At 39.3% G+C, this 14,450-nt stretch overlaps 1 protein-coding gene across 1 annotated transcript; it reads left to right on the top strand.

Annotated features, from left to right (window-relative positions):
• Window positions 1-3,072: 3,072 nt before the first annotated feature.
• On the top strand, window positions 3,073-12,778 carry Oprk1 (opioid receptor, kappa 1). The gene is made up of 2 exons (XM_005396062.2): window positions 3,073-3,421; window positions 9,058-12,778. The coding sequence occupies exons 1-2, from the start codon at window positions 3,079-3,081 to the stop codon at window positions 9,588-9,590; spliced, it is 876 nt and encodes a 291-aa protein (XP_005396119.1). The 5' UTR covers window positions 3,073-3,078; the 3' UTR covers window positions 9,591-12,778.
• Window positions 12,779-14,450: the final 1,672 nt, after the last annotated feature.

The raw sequence follows: 14,450 nt of genomic DNA, 5'->3' as shown, positions 1-14,450 counted from the left end.
ACCAATGAACATAAAATGAATGAATGCATTGCATGACATTTTGCATTGCATGATGCATTGCATAAACCAGACCATCTCTGAGGCGGGTGCAGGTCCTGCTTTAGGTTCACATGATCATGGGATCTGTTCTAATGCTGTACATAAAAGACAATCAAAAAAGTATTCAGTGAACTCATGGTTTAGTTCTTACTTGTAGTTATACCTTTAAGTTTTCCTCTTCCGTGGTTGTAGGTTTACAAGTACGTATTGTCAGGACCCTGAAAGGGTGCCCTAACGAGGCACCTCTTTCAGATCCCACCCCCCACAGGTTCCCCTTTGCTGATGCAACGCAAATCGTCTAATTTAGCTGGGATTGCTTCCTTTAGCTGTATGAAGAGAAAGACATAAATTTCAAGAGTCAACTAGCAAGACAGTTGTGAGAATCAACTATGATACAAGAAAGTAAAAAACTGGTCTTTGTAAGTTATAAAGTGCTGGAGAGAGAAATGTAACAGTGCAGGAACTGGGGTCAAACTCCTGGGCTGTCCCCTTTATATCACTGAGAATTTTTAAGGAACCCCTGTGTTTCTTAGGTGCCTCAGCTGCAAAGTAAGGATACTGACATTGGCATGTGGAGTTACCGTGAGTCCAGAATGAGATGAAGTCTGTGGAATGCACATAGACTGCCGGCACAGGGTGCTTTCTGAAATAAGTGGTTGTTACGTTTACTGTACAGGCTCAGATCTCTAGTTCTGAGACCTGATGACAGGATATGAATTCTCTGCAAGTTCAAGTCTTACAAAGTTTTACACATTTATGGTTTGTAAATATTTTGAAGAGCTAGAGTATGTTATCATTTAACGTTTTATTTTACTTAAAGATATTTTATGGCAATTTATGTGTCATTCCATTCATGTTCCTCTAAAGTCAAATTCCAGGCTTCATTTGTACTCTGATATTTTATACTCAGGCTGAATTAGGTAAAAACAACCTTAAACATTACCTAGAAACTGCATCATCAATGGTTGTGTGTGTGTACCCACTAACAGGTGGGTTCTTTCTACATAACAGAGGAGGAGCAGTCATGGAACATGAAATAAACTAGAAATAAATTAGATGTATTCTCTGGGTCAGATGCACTTCACTAGTTATCTCTGGAACTTTATGAGATAAACATTATATTTTTCATTTTATAGTAGGGAAGCTGAGTCTAGGAGTAGTTAGGGATCCCTCTAAAGTCTGTTTCTTGGAGGGAAAAATAAGCTCTGGAACCAAGGTCTACTTTATAAAGCAAGGAATGCCACTCTGACTTCATAAGGAAGGGGAATATCAGAGTCACAACATTGAAGAAAAGGTGCCAGAGGGGCTGCCTGCTGAAATCCTTGCCAGTATCAGGGATTCTGGGGGTACAAAGTTGAAAGAATAGAATGTAGGTTTGTAAGATGTATTTTTTCAAACATAAAATCACACTTTTAAGAAGACAGTCTTTCAGTAAGCACATTTCAGTCCTTTTCACTGGAAACACCTGACTTTTTCTCAGTAACTGCACTTCCTTAGTTATTTATGCTTTTAGAAAGTCTTTGCTATAAATCCTTGGCATTTTAAACCACTTTCTAAAACTTATCGGTCATTTACCAGTACTTGAATGAGAAAAGGAAAGCAAAAACATATTTTTAAACACATATGTCACTCTCCAGACTAAATAAACTATTTCAGTAACTGAGCACTAAAATGGAACCGAGAGGTTGGCTCTTGTACCAGTCCTTACAGTGCTTTTCCATCTCTCTGTGAGCACGTCTCTAACTAGGAGAGAGGAACGGGCGGGGAGACTCCACGGGGAAGAAGGGCATTGAGCCCTGAAGGTGAGGTGAGACCTTGCGTCCGATGGGCTGAGTCAGGCATCCATTGCTTCTGTCTCATGGACAGCCGGCTGGGTTTTATTGTCCTCATTTAGCAGGAACTAAAGCTCAGGAAATTCACACTCAGGGACGTTTGACTGCATATTAGACCATAGTGACTCTGGGGAAACCAGGGCTGTTCTATCACTGAACGTTAAAAGATGTTGCTCATGTGGTAATGTATATATTAGACGGGGCATGGATGAATTAATTGTGCTAAGGTGTATGAACCTGAGATGTATAGGCAGTAATCAACATGGATTTCCCTTCTTGGCCTCTGAAAACCTGATGGATTTGTTCTGCTCTATGAAGTTCTGAGGAAGCATTCTCTAAGAAAAATAACCCTTTAATTCAGTTTTTGGTGAAAATGGAATTGCTCTAAACCTCATGTTATAATATAAATAATAATTTGGACCCAAAAGCAATTTTTTGGTATATTATGAAAATTACTGTTCCCTCTACTGAAAGGAGAGATAAATTATGTTTTTTAAAGTTCTCTCAAGGTTGGTCAAGAATAAGAGAATTATTTTGCATCTACTGTAGTGCTGAGATTACCTGTATAAATGAAGAACAGCCTGTTTTATTCATATAATACAATTGAAATGACAAATTAGTGCCATCCTGGCAAACAAAAATCAACGAACCTATTGTGTCTTAGACATTTCCTATTTAAAAGTTGAAAACATTTTGTATTCTCTAAAGATAGCATAATTACAAGGATTAGGATAATTACAAGGATTTTTCCAAATAACCAGTAGGCGAAAATATTTTATCTTTGTTTTATGATGTGTAAAAGAAAAATACTTTTAGAAGGCTTCAACCAAGTAACTCTGGATAGGACTAAAATGAATTATCAGCCACAAAATAAAGATTTCTACTACATACAATCTGTTGAAAAAAACTGTATGTATGTTCATCTTTTCATCTATCTATGCTTTTTATTATCTTTTTAATTTATATTTCTCAAGCAAATCATTAAAGTGAAAATTCAATAAAGTCAGAGATCTTTGTCCATTTTTCCTACTACCCTAATGTCTAGAACAGTCCTTGTACATATTACACCCTTATGTTAATGTAAAACTAAGTGAATGAAAAAGCAAAATTAATAGTCCAGAGGCTGTCGCAAACCCAGTTACCTCATGGATTTGAATTGAAAAACAAAAAGAAATACTACTCCTTCTTGTCTTTCAGATACACAAAAATGAAGACGGCAACCAACATTTATATATTTAACCTGGCTTTGGCAGATGCTTTAGTTACTACAACCATGCCCTTCCAGAGCACTGTCTATCTGATGAATTCCTGGCCTTTCGGGGATGTGCTGTGCAAGATAGTCATTTCCATTGATTACTACAACATGTTCACCAGCATATTCACCTTGACCATGATGAGTGTGGACCGCTACATTGCCGTGTGCCACCCTGTGAAGGCTTTGGACTTCCGTACACCCTTGAAGGCAAAGATCATCAATATCTGTATCTGGCTCCTGTCATCGTCTGTCGGCATTTCTGCCATAGTCCTTGGAGGCACCAAGGTCAGGGAAGGTAAGAGCAACCGTTTTCATCCCATTTATAGAAACGTAACTTTTAGTTATATAAACTGTTGATTTAGGCGTGAGTAGGACATGTCATCGCAATAGAAAAAAGAACAACAAACCCAGTGGAAATACAATCCCTAAATCCATGGAAGGTGAGAAATAAAACAATTTTGTCTTCCTTTCCACCTCTAAATACAGAATAGGGAAATGACATTATCAGAATACACATCCCCAGACGGTCTCATGTTCTGCTTCTCAGAACATGGGGAGGATCAAATAAGGAGCCCCAGACATGTGGACTTTGAAAATAGGACTCAGCAATTTTAGTTCACACCTTCTGTTTCCTAAAGCTGAACAATCACTTTGAACTTTATCAGTGCTGTTTAATGCTCCAGCAGGTGTTTAAGTGCTCCAGGTCATTAGGGAGGTTTGTGATATCTGTGAGTGGAGATAACTGAATATGTGTAGCAAGAAGTTTCCAGGTCAGAGCAAAAGGACAGGTTCTAAAATCATACTACATGTGCATACTGCATGCATAGCGTCTCTTTCTTTGCCTTTAGGCAGTTTGAGAGCAGTGTTGAGTTTGCAGGAAGGTGGGTGGAAAGTAGTATTGCAGTTGTCCCGGACCCTACACATGCACAACTTCCCCACTACCAGCATCACCCGCGAGAGTGGTAGTGTCCATTGTATGACAGTTGCTGAGCATATATTGGGACATTTCACGTGATGTGATCGCCCAAGGTTCACAACTTACCTCAGAACTCATTCTTCTTGTATAATCTATGGATTTGGACACATACATGACTTTTATCCACTGTTTCTAAATGAAACAGGAATTTTTCCTCTACAGCTGTAACAGGAATTTCTAGCACAGACACAGCGAGTGATAAGCTATGATAGTGGGCAGATTTTAAGAAATGCCTGATTTTCTCCATCAGAGAAGTATTTTACAGCGTGACTAATTACACACGGGATTTTGTTTGTTCAAACCTTCAGCAAATGGAAATGAATGATAAGAAGCTCCTCCGCGGCTGAGGTGTTGGTACACCACAGTTGCAATTCAGGAGCGGACGCTACCTGTACACTACGAGGGTGAGAATGACAGGCGAAGTAGTGAAAGAAGATAGATGGTTTTCCCAGGGCAAGTAAAGAACCGATTTTTGTATTTCATGTTACTCTTGTAGACTGAACCACTGTGTTCCTTCTGATCTTCGTCAGAAAATAACATCTTAAGAGAAATGGATTTCAATTAGCCTTTTGAAAGAGGAAATGAAGACAGATGTGGCTCCTCCGGGAGACTGCTGTAGATGCATATGGGCGGATGTGATGGAGCAGACCTACCAATGTCAGCCAGAGAGCGATTTGCACAGCACAAAAGGAAAAAAATGGAAGAAAATTAGTACTTTAGGAGGGGTCTGTTCTTCCCCCTTCTTCATTTTCTGAAATAGATTTTATTGATGTGATGAAAGGTCTTTGTGATGGCCTAGTGAATTCGTTGTGGAGTGTTGTCCCGCACTGCATGTTAGGAATCTTGGATGGCCAGGAGGAGCATTTCAGATCATCTCTGCACACTGGAGCCAGGCAGCTGACTGACATTGGTAGTTTCCTAGCCTTGTGTTTATAAAGAATTCTCCCTGAAAGGACTCAGGGACCAGTTGAATCAGGATACATATACCTTCAGAACACAGATTCTAAAAAAACAAAAAACAAACAGAACACAGATTCTAAAAACAAACTGGCAGCCAGAGATATAGCTCAATGGCACAAGCACCTACCTGTGCCAGTGCAAGGTCCTGAGTTCGATTCCTGGTACCGGAAAAAAAAAAAAGAAACAAACTGGCCAGGGTTGGATCCTGAACTCACATCTGCAGACAGTGCCATTGGGCAGACATTACGTAGAACGTGGGCTTCTCACCTGCAATGCAGGGGAATAGTACTGCCCGTCTCCTCAGATATTTTCCAGATCTGCTGAATTAAGGTGGGTAGAGCAGTGCCTGGTTTGTAAGCACTAGGTAAACATTAGAATAGTCCTCTGACAGAGTGATCTTCACAGGTCCTGCCTTGTTGCTTAGCTTTCAATGTTTATCAAATACTCATTTAATAGTGAAGGCTCCATTTTACGGCAACATTTTTGCTTTAGGAATGTAGTATGTTGAATCTGATATTTTACACATTATATATATATATATATATATATATATATATATATATATGTATTATTTCCTTGGGGAATAGTGTCTGCCTAGTACCATTATTATAGTAGCTAAGAATTATTGTAATATGTACAAGCAGGACCCAAGGTATTCTTAATGAAAAAGAATACACATAAGCAAATCTTGAGTTGGGCTATTAGGTCTAACTTGGTCAGCACGGGACTCATGCACTGTTGGATGTGCCAGTGGAAGCCGTGATTCCTTGGTGTTAATATAAAAGGAAAAGAAAGGCTGCTTTTTGGAATTTTCTGATCCATAATTGTATGTATTTGTAGCATTCAGTGTGATGTTTCAATGCATGTATATTATGGAGTAATCAAAGAGCATAATTGGGATGTCCATTGGAGATTTAGCATTTCTTAATGGTAAGAACATTGAAAATCCACTTCTCTAGCTATTTTGAAACATGCAATGCATTGTTGTCAACTGTAGTTACCCTATTGTGCAACAGAGAACCAGAAATCCTTCCTCCCATCTAATTAGCTTTCTATCTATTCACCAATTTTTTCCCGCACACCCTCTCCAGAGTCTTCCCCAGCCTCTGGTGTTCTACTCTCAGCATCTATGAGATCACCTTTTCCAGGCCCCACGTGGGGGGGAGATCGTGCAGTATTTGAAGAAAGACTGCCTTTTTGAACTGTGGCGATTGGAAAGATAATTCAAGCCAAGGATGCTCACTTTTTCCAGAAATAGAATGTTGAATAAAACTGGTGATTGGGGACTGGGAATTCTTGCTGATTATTTCTTCTTTCTTGATACAAATTCAGGTTCATTGACATTTTCTTGAGAATATTTATAACTTCGCTATTGGATATTTATTTCCTGCAGTCTTATAAAACTAGCTGTCATTGCTTATTTCACCTATTCATCAAATGTTTATTGAGCTCCTATTACTTGCAACACAGTTTTCTTGAGAGGAAACTGTTCTCTGGAGTTAAAAGATGCATCCAAATTGCACACTGGCCATTGTTCTGTCTTTGGTAGTTTGGCAGGTGTCTTCTCCATAATAACGCCTGTCAGTAGCACGTATTCTCAGGAGCTTAATGTCCACATAATACCTGTTTGTTCAATTATTTAACAATTTATTTTCTTTATACACCGTATATTCCAGGCACCACCCTATTGCCGGGGATTGAATGTTGAAGATATAGCCTGGGACCTTATTTTCAGGTTGTTTACATTCTGGATGGAGAGGAAAATGTTAGGGAAGGCAGCATGTGATTATAGACTGAAACAGATTCTGTGTAGGGAATAAACAGGGTGATTGCAATATGTACTAGTGTATAAATTGGAAGGGAGAGGATGAAAAAGACTGGCTCCTATTTAAATGCCTCTGAGGTGATGTTCAGGCTAAAGACAACCGAAAGAAAGAGACAAAGCAGAAACAAAAAAGTTAAGCAGAATAAAACCAATATGTACATGTTTGTCACTTTTAAGAAAACCACATTTATCAGCTTTAATAGACAAATAAAATCTAGAATGAGATACTTATATTAACTCAGATTTTTCTTTTTTTTTTTTTTTGTCTTTTTGAGATAAGGTCTCACTATGCAGTTCAGGCTGGTCTTGAGCTCACTTTGTAGCCCAGATTGGCCTCAAACTTGCAACGAGCTTCCTGCCTCAGCCTCCCGAGTGTTGAGACTACAGGTGTGCACCACCACGCCTGGCTAGATTTTTCTAATATAATACCCATCAAAATTATTAATAAATATATTCCTCTCTTTGATAATGGTGGTTCTTTTAAAAAAGCAATAATTTTGTATAAACACTAAAGGAGAAACTCAAATGAATCCTTGTTAATTTTGAATAGTTTTCATAGTAATAATACACTGGACAATGACATTTTAGAGAATCAAAATTACAAGTTACTTCAGGAGATTTCATTTGCTACTCGAAGATTTAATGTGGTGTTTGGTAAAAAGAGTGTTTCTATTGTGTCGAAAATGACTATATCCTTTATATTTTAAAGTATGTTTAATTGAATTCTAATAAGATACATTTTATTTTATTAAAGGACATTTAAGATCATAAAATGTTTTAGTAAGCATTATTACTATAGCTTTTTCACTATTTGAAAAGAAATATATTCTTAATCATTAAGTTTACTGGTACAATTTATATATGCATAATGATCACATTCATTATAGAAAATTTCTACCTATAAATATCTTAGTTCTTCCCATTCCTCTCCCCTCTCTTCAACCCCTCTTCCCCTATTTATTCACAAAGCATTGTTTCCATTTTATCCTTTTTTTTCTCATTTTTTCTTTTCCCTTCCACCCACCCTCCCCCTGTGAATGGATAACAAAAGATTTGTTTTTTTCTAATACAGTGGAGTACTACTCAGCCATAAAGATGGATAACTTTGAGACATTTCTAGGTAAATGGATGCCCCCTGAGACCATACTCCTAAGTGAAATAAATAGGACACATACATGTAAATATTGCATTGCCTCTCTGGTGTGAGAAACTGAAAATGTAAATAAGAAATATATCTTGAACTATTTTTGAAGCAGATTTTTCTTACATCAGAAGAAAATATCACCTTTACAAAGATAATATTCAGACTGTTGCCCATGACCAGCTCATCTGTGAGGAAAGGCGAGCCACAGAGGAAGGAGGGGTACCTGCTCTGTGCTCACTGACTGTCCAAAGGCAGGAGGACAAAGTGCTTGGAGAACAGGAGCCCTTTTTGGTCTTTTTCTTCTCTAAGAGTTTTACTCATATTTCATTACTGCCCTTAATCATAACGGGTATGATTGTGTTCATTAAACTGCAATACTTGGCCATATTTAGACAAATTTCATTATCAGTTTTAATCAACTCACATAAACCTGTTAATATTTTTCAGTTAAGTTAGTATTGGTTAAATTCAACACTTAGACGTAAAATATTTAGTCATTTGTTACGAAGATGTTACCTTTAATTGCCCAAGCCCTGGGGCTTGGAGGACTGTTAATACATAGAAATGCAAACCAGTGCCCGTACTACAAGTTAACCATTTAGTTCTTTCAAAAGCCATCAAGATTGAATCAGCCTTCAGGGCTAGGTAAGGCATGATGCCAGTTAATCTTACTTTTCTACAGCATAGTATATGTTATCAGTAAGTGGCAGCTTCCTTGTGGCATGGTCTTATGCACCGCGGTAGGATGGTTAGTGTGATAGGACACCACTACTAATTTGGTGAGCTCCTTTAGGTAATGTCATCTCAATGAGACCTTTGCAATCAAAAGTATTCAAAATCAAAATAAAACACTTCGCAAGGTAGGTGCGATGGTGCACACCTGTAATCACCACTACTCAGGAGGCTGAGGCAGGAGGATTACGAGTTGCAGCTCAGCCTGGGCGGTTTAGAAAGATTGTCACAACATTCTGCAGTCTCAAGTGTAACACTAATAGGCTTCCTTTGTGGTTTTGGTTGCTTCTTCAGATGTGGATATCATCGAGTGCTCCTTGCAGTTCCCGGATGATGACTACTCCTGGTGGGACCTCTTCATGAAGATCTGTGTCTTTGTCTTTGCCTTTGTGATCCCAGTCCTCATCATCATCATCTGTTACACCCTGATGATCCTGCGCCTGAAGAGTGTTCGGCTCCTCTCCGGCTCCCGAGAGAAAGACCGCAACCTCCGCAGGATCACCAGGCTGGTCCTGGTGGTGGTGGCAGTCTTCATCATCTGCTGGACCCCGATTCACATTTTTATCCTTGTGGAGGCCCTGGGAAGCACTTCCCACAGCACAGCCGCTCTCTCCAGCTACTACTTCTGCATCGCCTTGGGCTACACCAACAGCAGCCTGAACCCCATCCTCTACGCCTTCCTGGATGAAAACTTCAAGCGGTGCTTTAGGGACTTCTGCTTCCCCATTAAGATGAGGATGGAGAGGCAGAGCACGAGCCGGGTCAGAAACACAGTCCAGGATCCCGCTTACGTGAGGGATGGGGACGGGGTGAATAAGCCAGTATGACTAGCCGTGGAGATGTCTTCGTACAGCTCTACAGGAAGAGACGAGCTCAACGATCGAGGTTTAACTCAGATTACTACTGCAGTCTGAAACGGAAAGACAGTTTCATTACATTTAGAAATCTCATCCGCTGAAGTCATCAGATGCAGGCTGCATTCACAATCCGGGTCAGTGGAAACAGCGAGGCGAGAGAGATGGAGGACCAACAGCCACCATGCAAGGCTGCCGCACAGTCTCGTGATGAACAAAGGACTTGGCCTTTTTCTTCCATTCCCTAGATTTAGCCCCCAGCTGTTGCAGCCTCCTTATGCACCTGGCTTCAAAGCTCCGTTTAAGAAAGCAAGGAAAAGAGAAAAAAGCAAAGTTTGGCTTCAGGGCTTCGTGGATATCCACTCCAGGTGTCCACCACTGACAGCATTAAGCTCAGAAAGGAGAAACATTTCCAGGGTTCGCGCCTATGTCCATCTGCTAGATGGAGATGTGTTTCACCTGGCTGTACAGTGAGAATTCCTGCCTAAGGAGGACTTGGACACAGTCTTGCAGCATCTGATATTTATGGGTGATAGAACATTATCTTGACATTTGTAAACTTAAAGTTGCAAAAGGTAGATTCTAACATAGCCTAATATTTTGAAAACTACATCTTTTGGGTTTTTTTAAGCATGCTTTTCAGCTAAATCTTCTGAAAGAGCATGTACCAAATATCAAGAAGCATAAAACGGCTTAACTATCACTGGAAGTGTATATAATTTCATCTGTCCATAATAGTCTATGTGCAGATAAGAAATGGACTTCCTTTCTAGCCTGGAAATTTCCAAAGGGAATGCTAATGATATCCCCTGAGTTGTTAGGAATTGACAGAATTGATGCTAAGACATCTTGCTGTAAGGTCAGCCATCTCTAGGACAGTCTCCACATGATTACTTTCAGACTCTTTAATCGTTCAGCAGTACTTATAATTCAGTGTTAACAACCCCCAAACCTTTAACTCACTCTCAGATTGGAGTCTTAGCAGAAGCTAATTGATTGGTGGCATCTCTTCTTCATCTCTACTACCATTTCTCTCTGTTCATAGAGAGAAGGTATTCTGATTGCATACATCTCAAAATATTATTTTGTGGCTTCAGCAGCAAGTAGGATGGTTACTAAATCTGTGGTGAGTAAGGACATTATGCCAGTTGGGTGCCTGGACATAACTTGCGTCATTGCTGTGAGGGATGTAACTGCTGAGGATAATGCCATGCACATTTAGGGTAATTTTGCTCCAACTGCCAGATGATTTATAAATTCCCTCTTCATTCCCCTAAAACTCAAAGTATGGCTTTTTCCATAATTTTCCTGACAAGAAGAAAGGGATAATGTGGAAATAATACCCATCTTTAAGCCTCTATTTTATGAGAGTATCATCCTTTGGAATTTGACAGGAGCATCTAATGTGGAGACCCACATAATTTCAGGCATCACTGTATCTGAGTTCTGTGCTTTCTCTGTAGTGTGTGTTACCTCTCATTCTGGAAATGAAGCCTTGTACTCAAGGTTTTACATATGGCTTCAGAATTTTACCGTGATCGTGTTTGTCTCCCTTCAAAGTTTGTATGGCACCTAACACAGACGGTGTAAGGCCACATAGTAGGGATTTTTCTTAATGAAAAACATAGTGCTCTTTTGAGTATTTCTTAAATTTCAGTGAAATTCCCAGATATGCTCAACTTCTTGTCACTAAGTGTAGATAGGAATGGTTTAAATATTGGTTGACATTAACATGTAATCTTGCCTGTCATGCAAGAGGGATATCTACATAGAAAGTAGTTCTAAGGACACACCCTATTGAAAGAAGAAATTGAAAGACCTCTTTAAGAAATAGCAAACCACAATGGAATAGCGCTAGCATCATGGAATGAAATTGTATATAGTAGACCATTCACTTTAAATTAGCGTTCCGCATGCTGTTCCAACATTAAGTGCCATTATCGGGATCTGAACCTTTGCCTGAGTGTCCTGCGTATAGAAAGCTGTAGCCCAAGGAGAGAAACGGTTCGCCACGTTGCTCATGTGGTGTTTTCCAAGCTTCTGAGTTAACTGTGAACGCTGACTCCCTCCCAACTGCAGGGAGAGAGAGAATGTGAATGAATGCCTTTTTAAGACACTTCTTTAAAAGGATAATAAAGTCAGTCACTTATGGTAGGAAGAACCATTTATACAAATGTATTTCTTTGTCAAAAGTATGTGCAAGGCGGAGAGGGAGGGAGGAAGAAAGTGAGAGAGAGACGGTAAGAGAGCGGCAGAGAGACAGAGAGAACCAGGACCTGTGAGTGTCTGTACAGCGCTGTGAAGCAGTGACGCCATCGCCATCCCTTCGTCATGCCCAGCCCCACTGCCTCGCAGATTTGCCCAGCTCCTGATGTTCCTGTTCTTCTCAAAAGGAGGACACTGCCCCTTGAAGAGCTGTGAAGAAGAGCTGTGCACCTCTGACCTTTAGATCGACTCAGTATGAATTCTACCTCCTGTTCTGGTAGCAACTTCGGGAAGACAGGACCTTGTAGAGGGTCAGAGACAGTGTAGAGAAGTGAACCAGTCGTGCAGGAGGCAGTGGTGGGAATGAAACCCGCAGCTCCACCTGGAAGGAGTGAAGCGGAAGCACTCAGTACCGTTATCTACGTGTGAAGCTTACTTTACGTGAAGAATTTACTGCAAAACTCCAGGCTTAGTACTGAAAAGAAGCGAAGTTTGAAAACACTGGAAAGAAAGCAAAGAATCTTCACATATATTTTAGGAAAATGATTTCTTCTTGTGATATATTACTGAGAAATAAACATTCCTCAACTAGTATCAGAATTTATAAGTGTTTCATCTAGTGGAGGTACCTAAGATGAATGAGTGAAATAAAAGAATACATTAGCTGACTTTAGATCAGAATGTTTTTAAGGAAAAAACTGTGGCAAGGTCATACATCCGTTCAATGGGATTTATTCTCTAAGCAAGAATCCTTCGGGTGTTTCAGCATGAATATGAAAACCCATCCACACAGAGCCTAACCCTGCTTGCCCTAAGGTAATTTTCTCCAAATGAAAAGTACACTAGTATTCTCATGTATTCTTTACTATAATGTATATTATTTATGTCTTGTACTTTTAGAAGATAATTATACATTGTGTATATCATTGTGTGCCTTGCAATAAAACTAAAATTCTACCTGCTAAAAGTTGCAAAAGTCAATTACTTGGTAAATAATTTATTTCTCAATGATTTTAATAATGCTATATGTCACCAAGCACAATGTTAACTGTTTCTCAGAACTATAACTTACTTTAGCTTTCCAAACAGGGAAATGATTAATGGGTAATTAATGGAATGGAACAAAGGATGTAGTGCTTTAAACTAGAATCTTAAATTCTCAGACCTGTGAAATCACCTAGGAAAATTCACCTGTTTTCACAGTAACATTCTTAAGATTCCAGAATCAATGTTAAACTCTGCCCTGTAAATGAAAATCCATTTTTCCCTATGAAAAATATTAGAATTCCAAAATCAAACTGCCCTACTGTCTTAGTGACATTTTTATAGCTGGGATAAAATACACAATATCTGTAAGTTAAAGGAAGAAATACTTATTTTAACTCACAACTTGTAGAGGCTTAAATCTATAATCAGCTGGCTACAAGGCAGGAAGGCATGGCAGAGGAGTACAGCGGAGGAAAAAGAGCTCATGCTAAGGCAGGCAGGAAGCAGCAGCAGTGAGCCTTCCTTTCCCTTTTTATTCCATTCAGGCTACAAGCCTGTTGGTTGGTGCCACTCACACCTGAAGCGTGTCTTCTGTCTTTAGTAAATTTATTCAGCTACACCAGAACTATGTTAATCCAGTCAGTAGGCTGATCCAGTTATCTACTCATGATCCGGTATCACACGACCCTGACCCAGTCACTACTAAAAGCCGTACTGGAGAGTGCATGAAGCTGTGGGGAACATTTTAGATATAAACCATAACACCTGCCAGTGAAAGTTTAAAGAAATGAAACTCAACTTACAAATACATTCGTTCAATGGCCAAATATAACTACACCACCGTCTTAGTTATTTTCTCTCACTGCTGAGAGAAAATATCCGACACTCAAGATTAAGGAAGGAAAGGTCTATTTAGCTCATAGTTTATGGAGGTTTCAGTCCATAATCAGCTGGCTCCAAGGCAGGGTGGCACAAGGCACAGGGGCAACAGTTGAAGGTGGCAGAAGACAGCAAAAGCAACAAGAGCAAAAAGGGGGGAGAACAAACCTCTTTTCCTCCTTTATATTGTATCTGCCAAAACCATCCCTGTTCCTTTCTTTTCCACAAGCTCAGGGTGTTTACAAAGCGAGGACCCTGGCCTCTTAGTAAGTAAGGAGTTACAGCTTAGGCTACAGCTTTCTATACAACCACTTACAGGAACTATTTCTAAACTTACAGTATTTGTTCACATAAACAAAGAGCAAATTTAAAATCAATATCTTGATAAAAGGATTTTTGTCAAAGCAAACATCTATGCAGTGAAAGGAGACACATCTTGCTAACTGGGAAACACATATTAGCAAGCCCATTCTCATTGAAAACTAAACAATTCTTATTACTATTTATCCTTGATAATTGAATTTCATGAGTGAGGTACAAATATGTGATGAGGCTTCAATTTTTACTTCTTGGTGGATTCTTTAGCTGATTTAATAAAATAAAGACAAAAAGTGAATTGGAAAAAGATTGCTAAATGGATCGACCTTGAGACCATACCTTTTTTTAAGAGGAAAAAAAAAATGACAGAATTTCAAAACAAGATCATAGGAAATTAACAATGGCTATTATATTGCATACTGTTATCTTCAAGGTAGTTGCTCA

This window comes from Chinchilla lanigera, unplaced genomic scaffold, assembly GCF_000276665.1.
Source record: "Chinchilla lanigera isolate Chin_1 unplaced genomic scaffold, ChiLan1.0 scaffold00053, whole genome shotgun sequence".
Classification (NCBI taxonomy): Eukaryota; Metazoa; Chordata; class Mammalia; order Rodentia; family Chinchillidae; genus Chinchilla; species Chinchilla lanigera.
The sequence above is the reverse complement of the archived record's forward strand: the minus strand, read 5'-3'. Positions and strand labels throughout refer to the sequence as shown.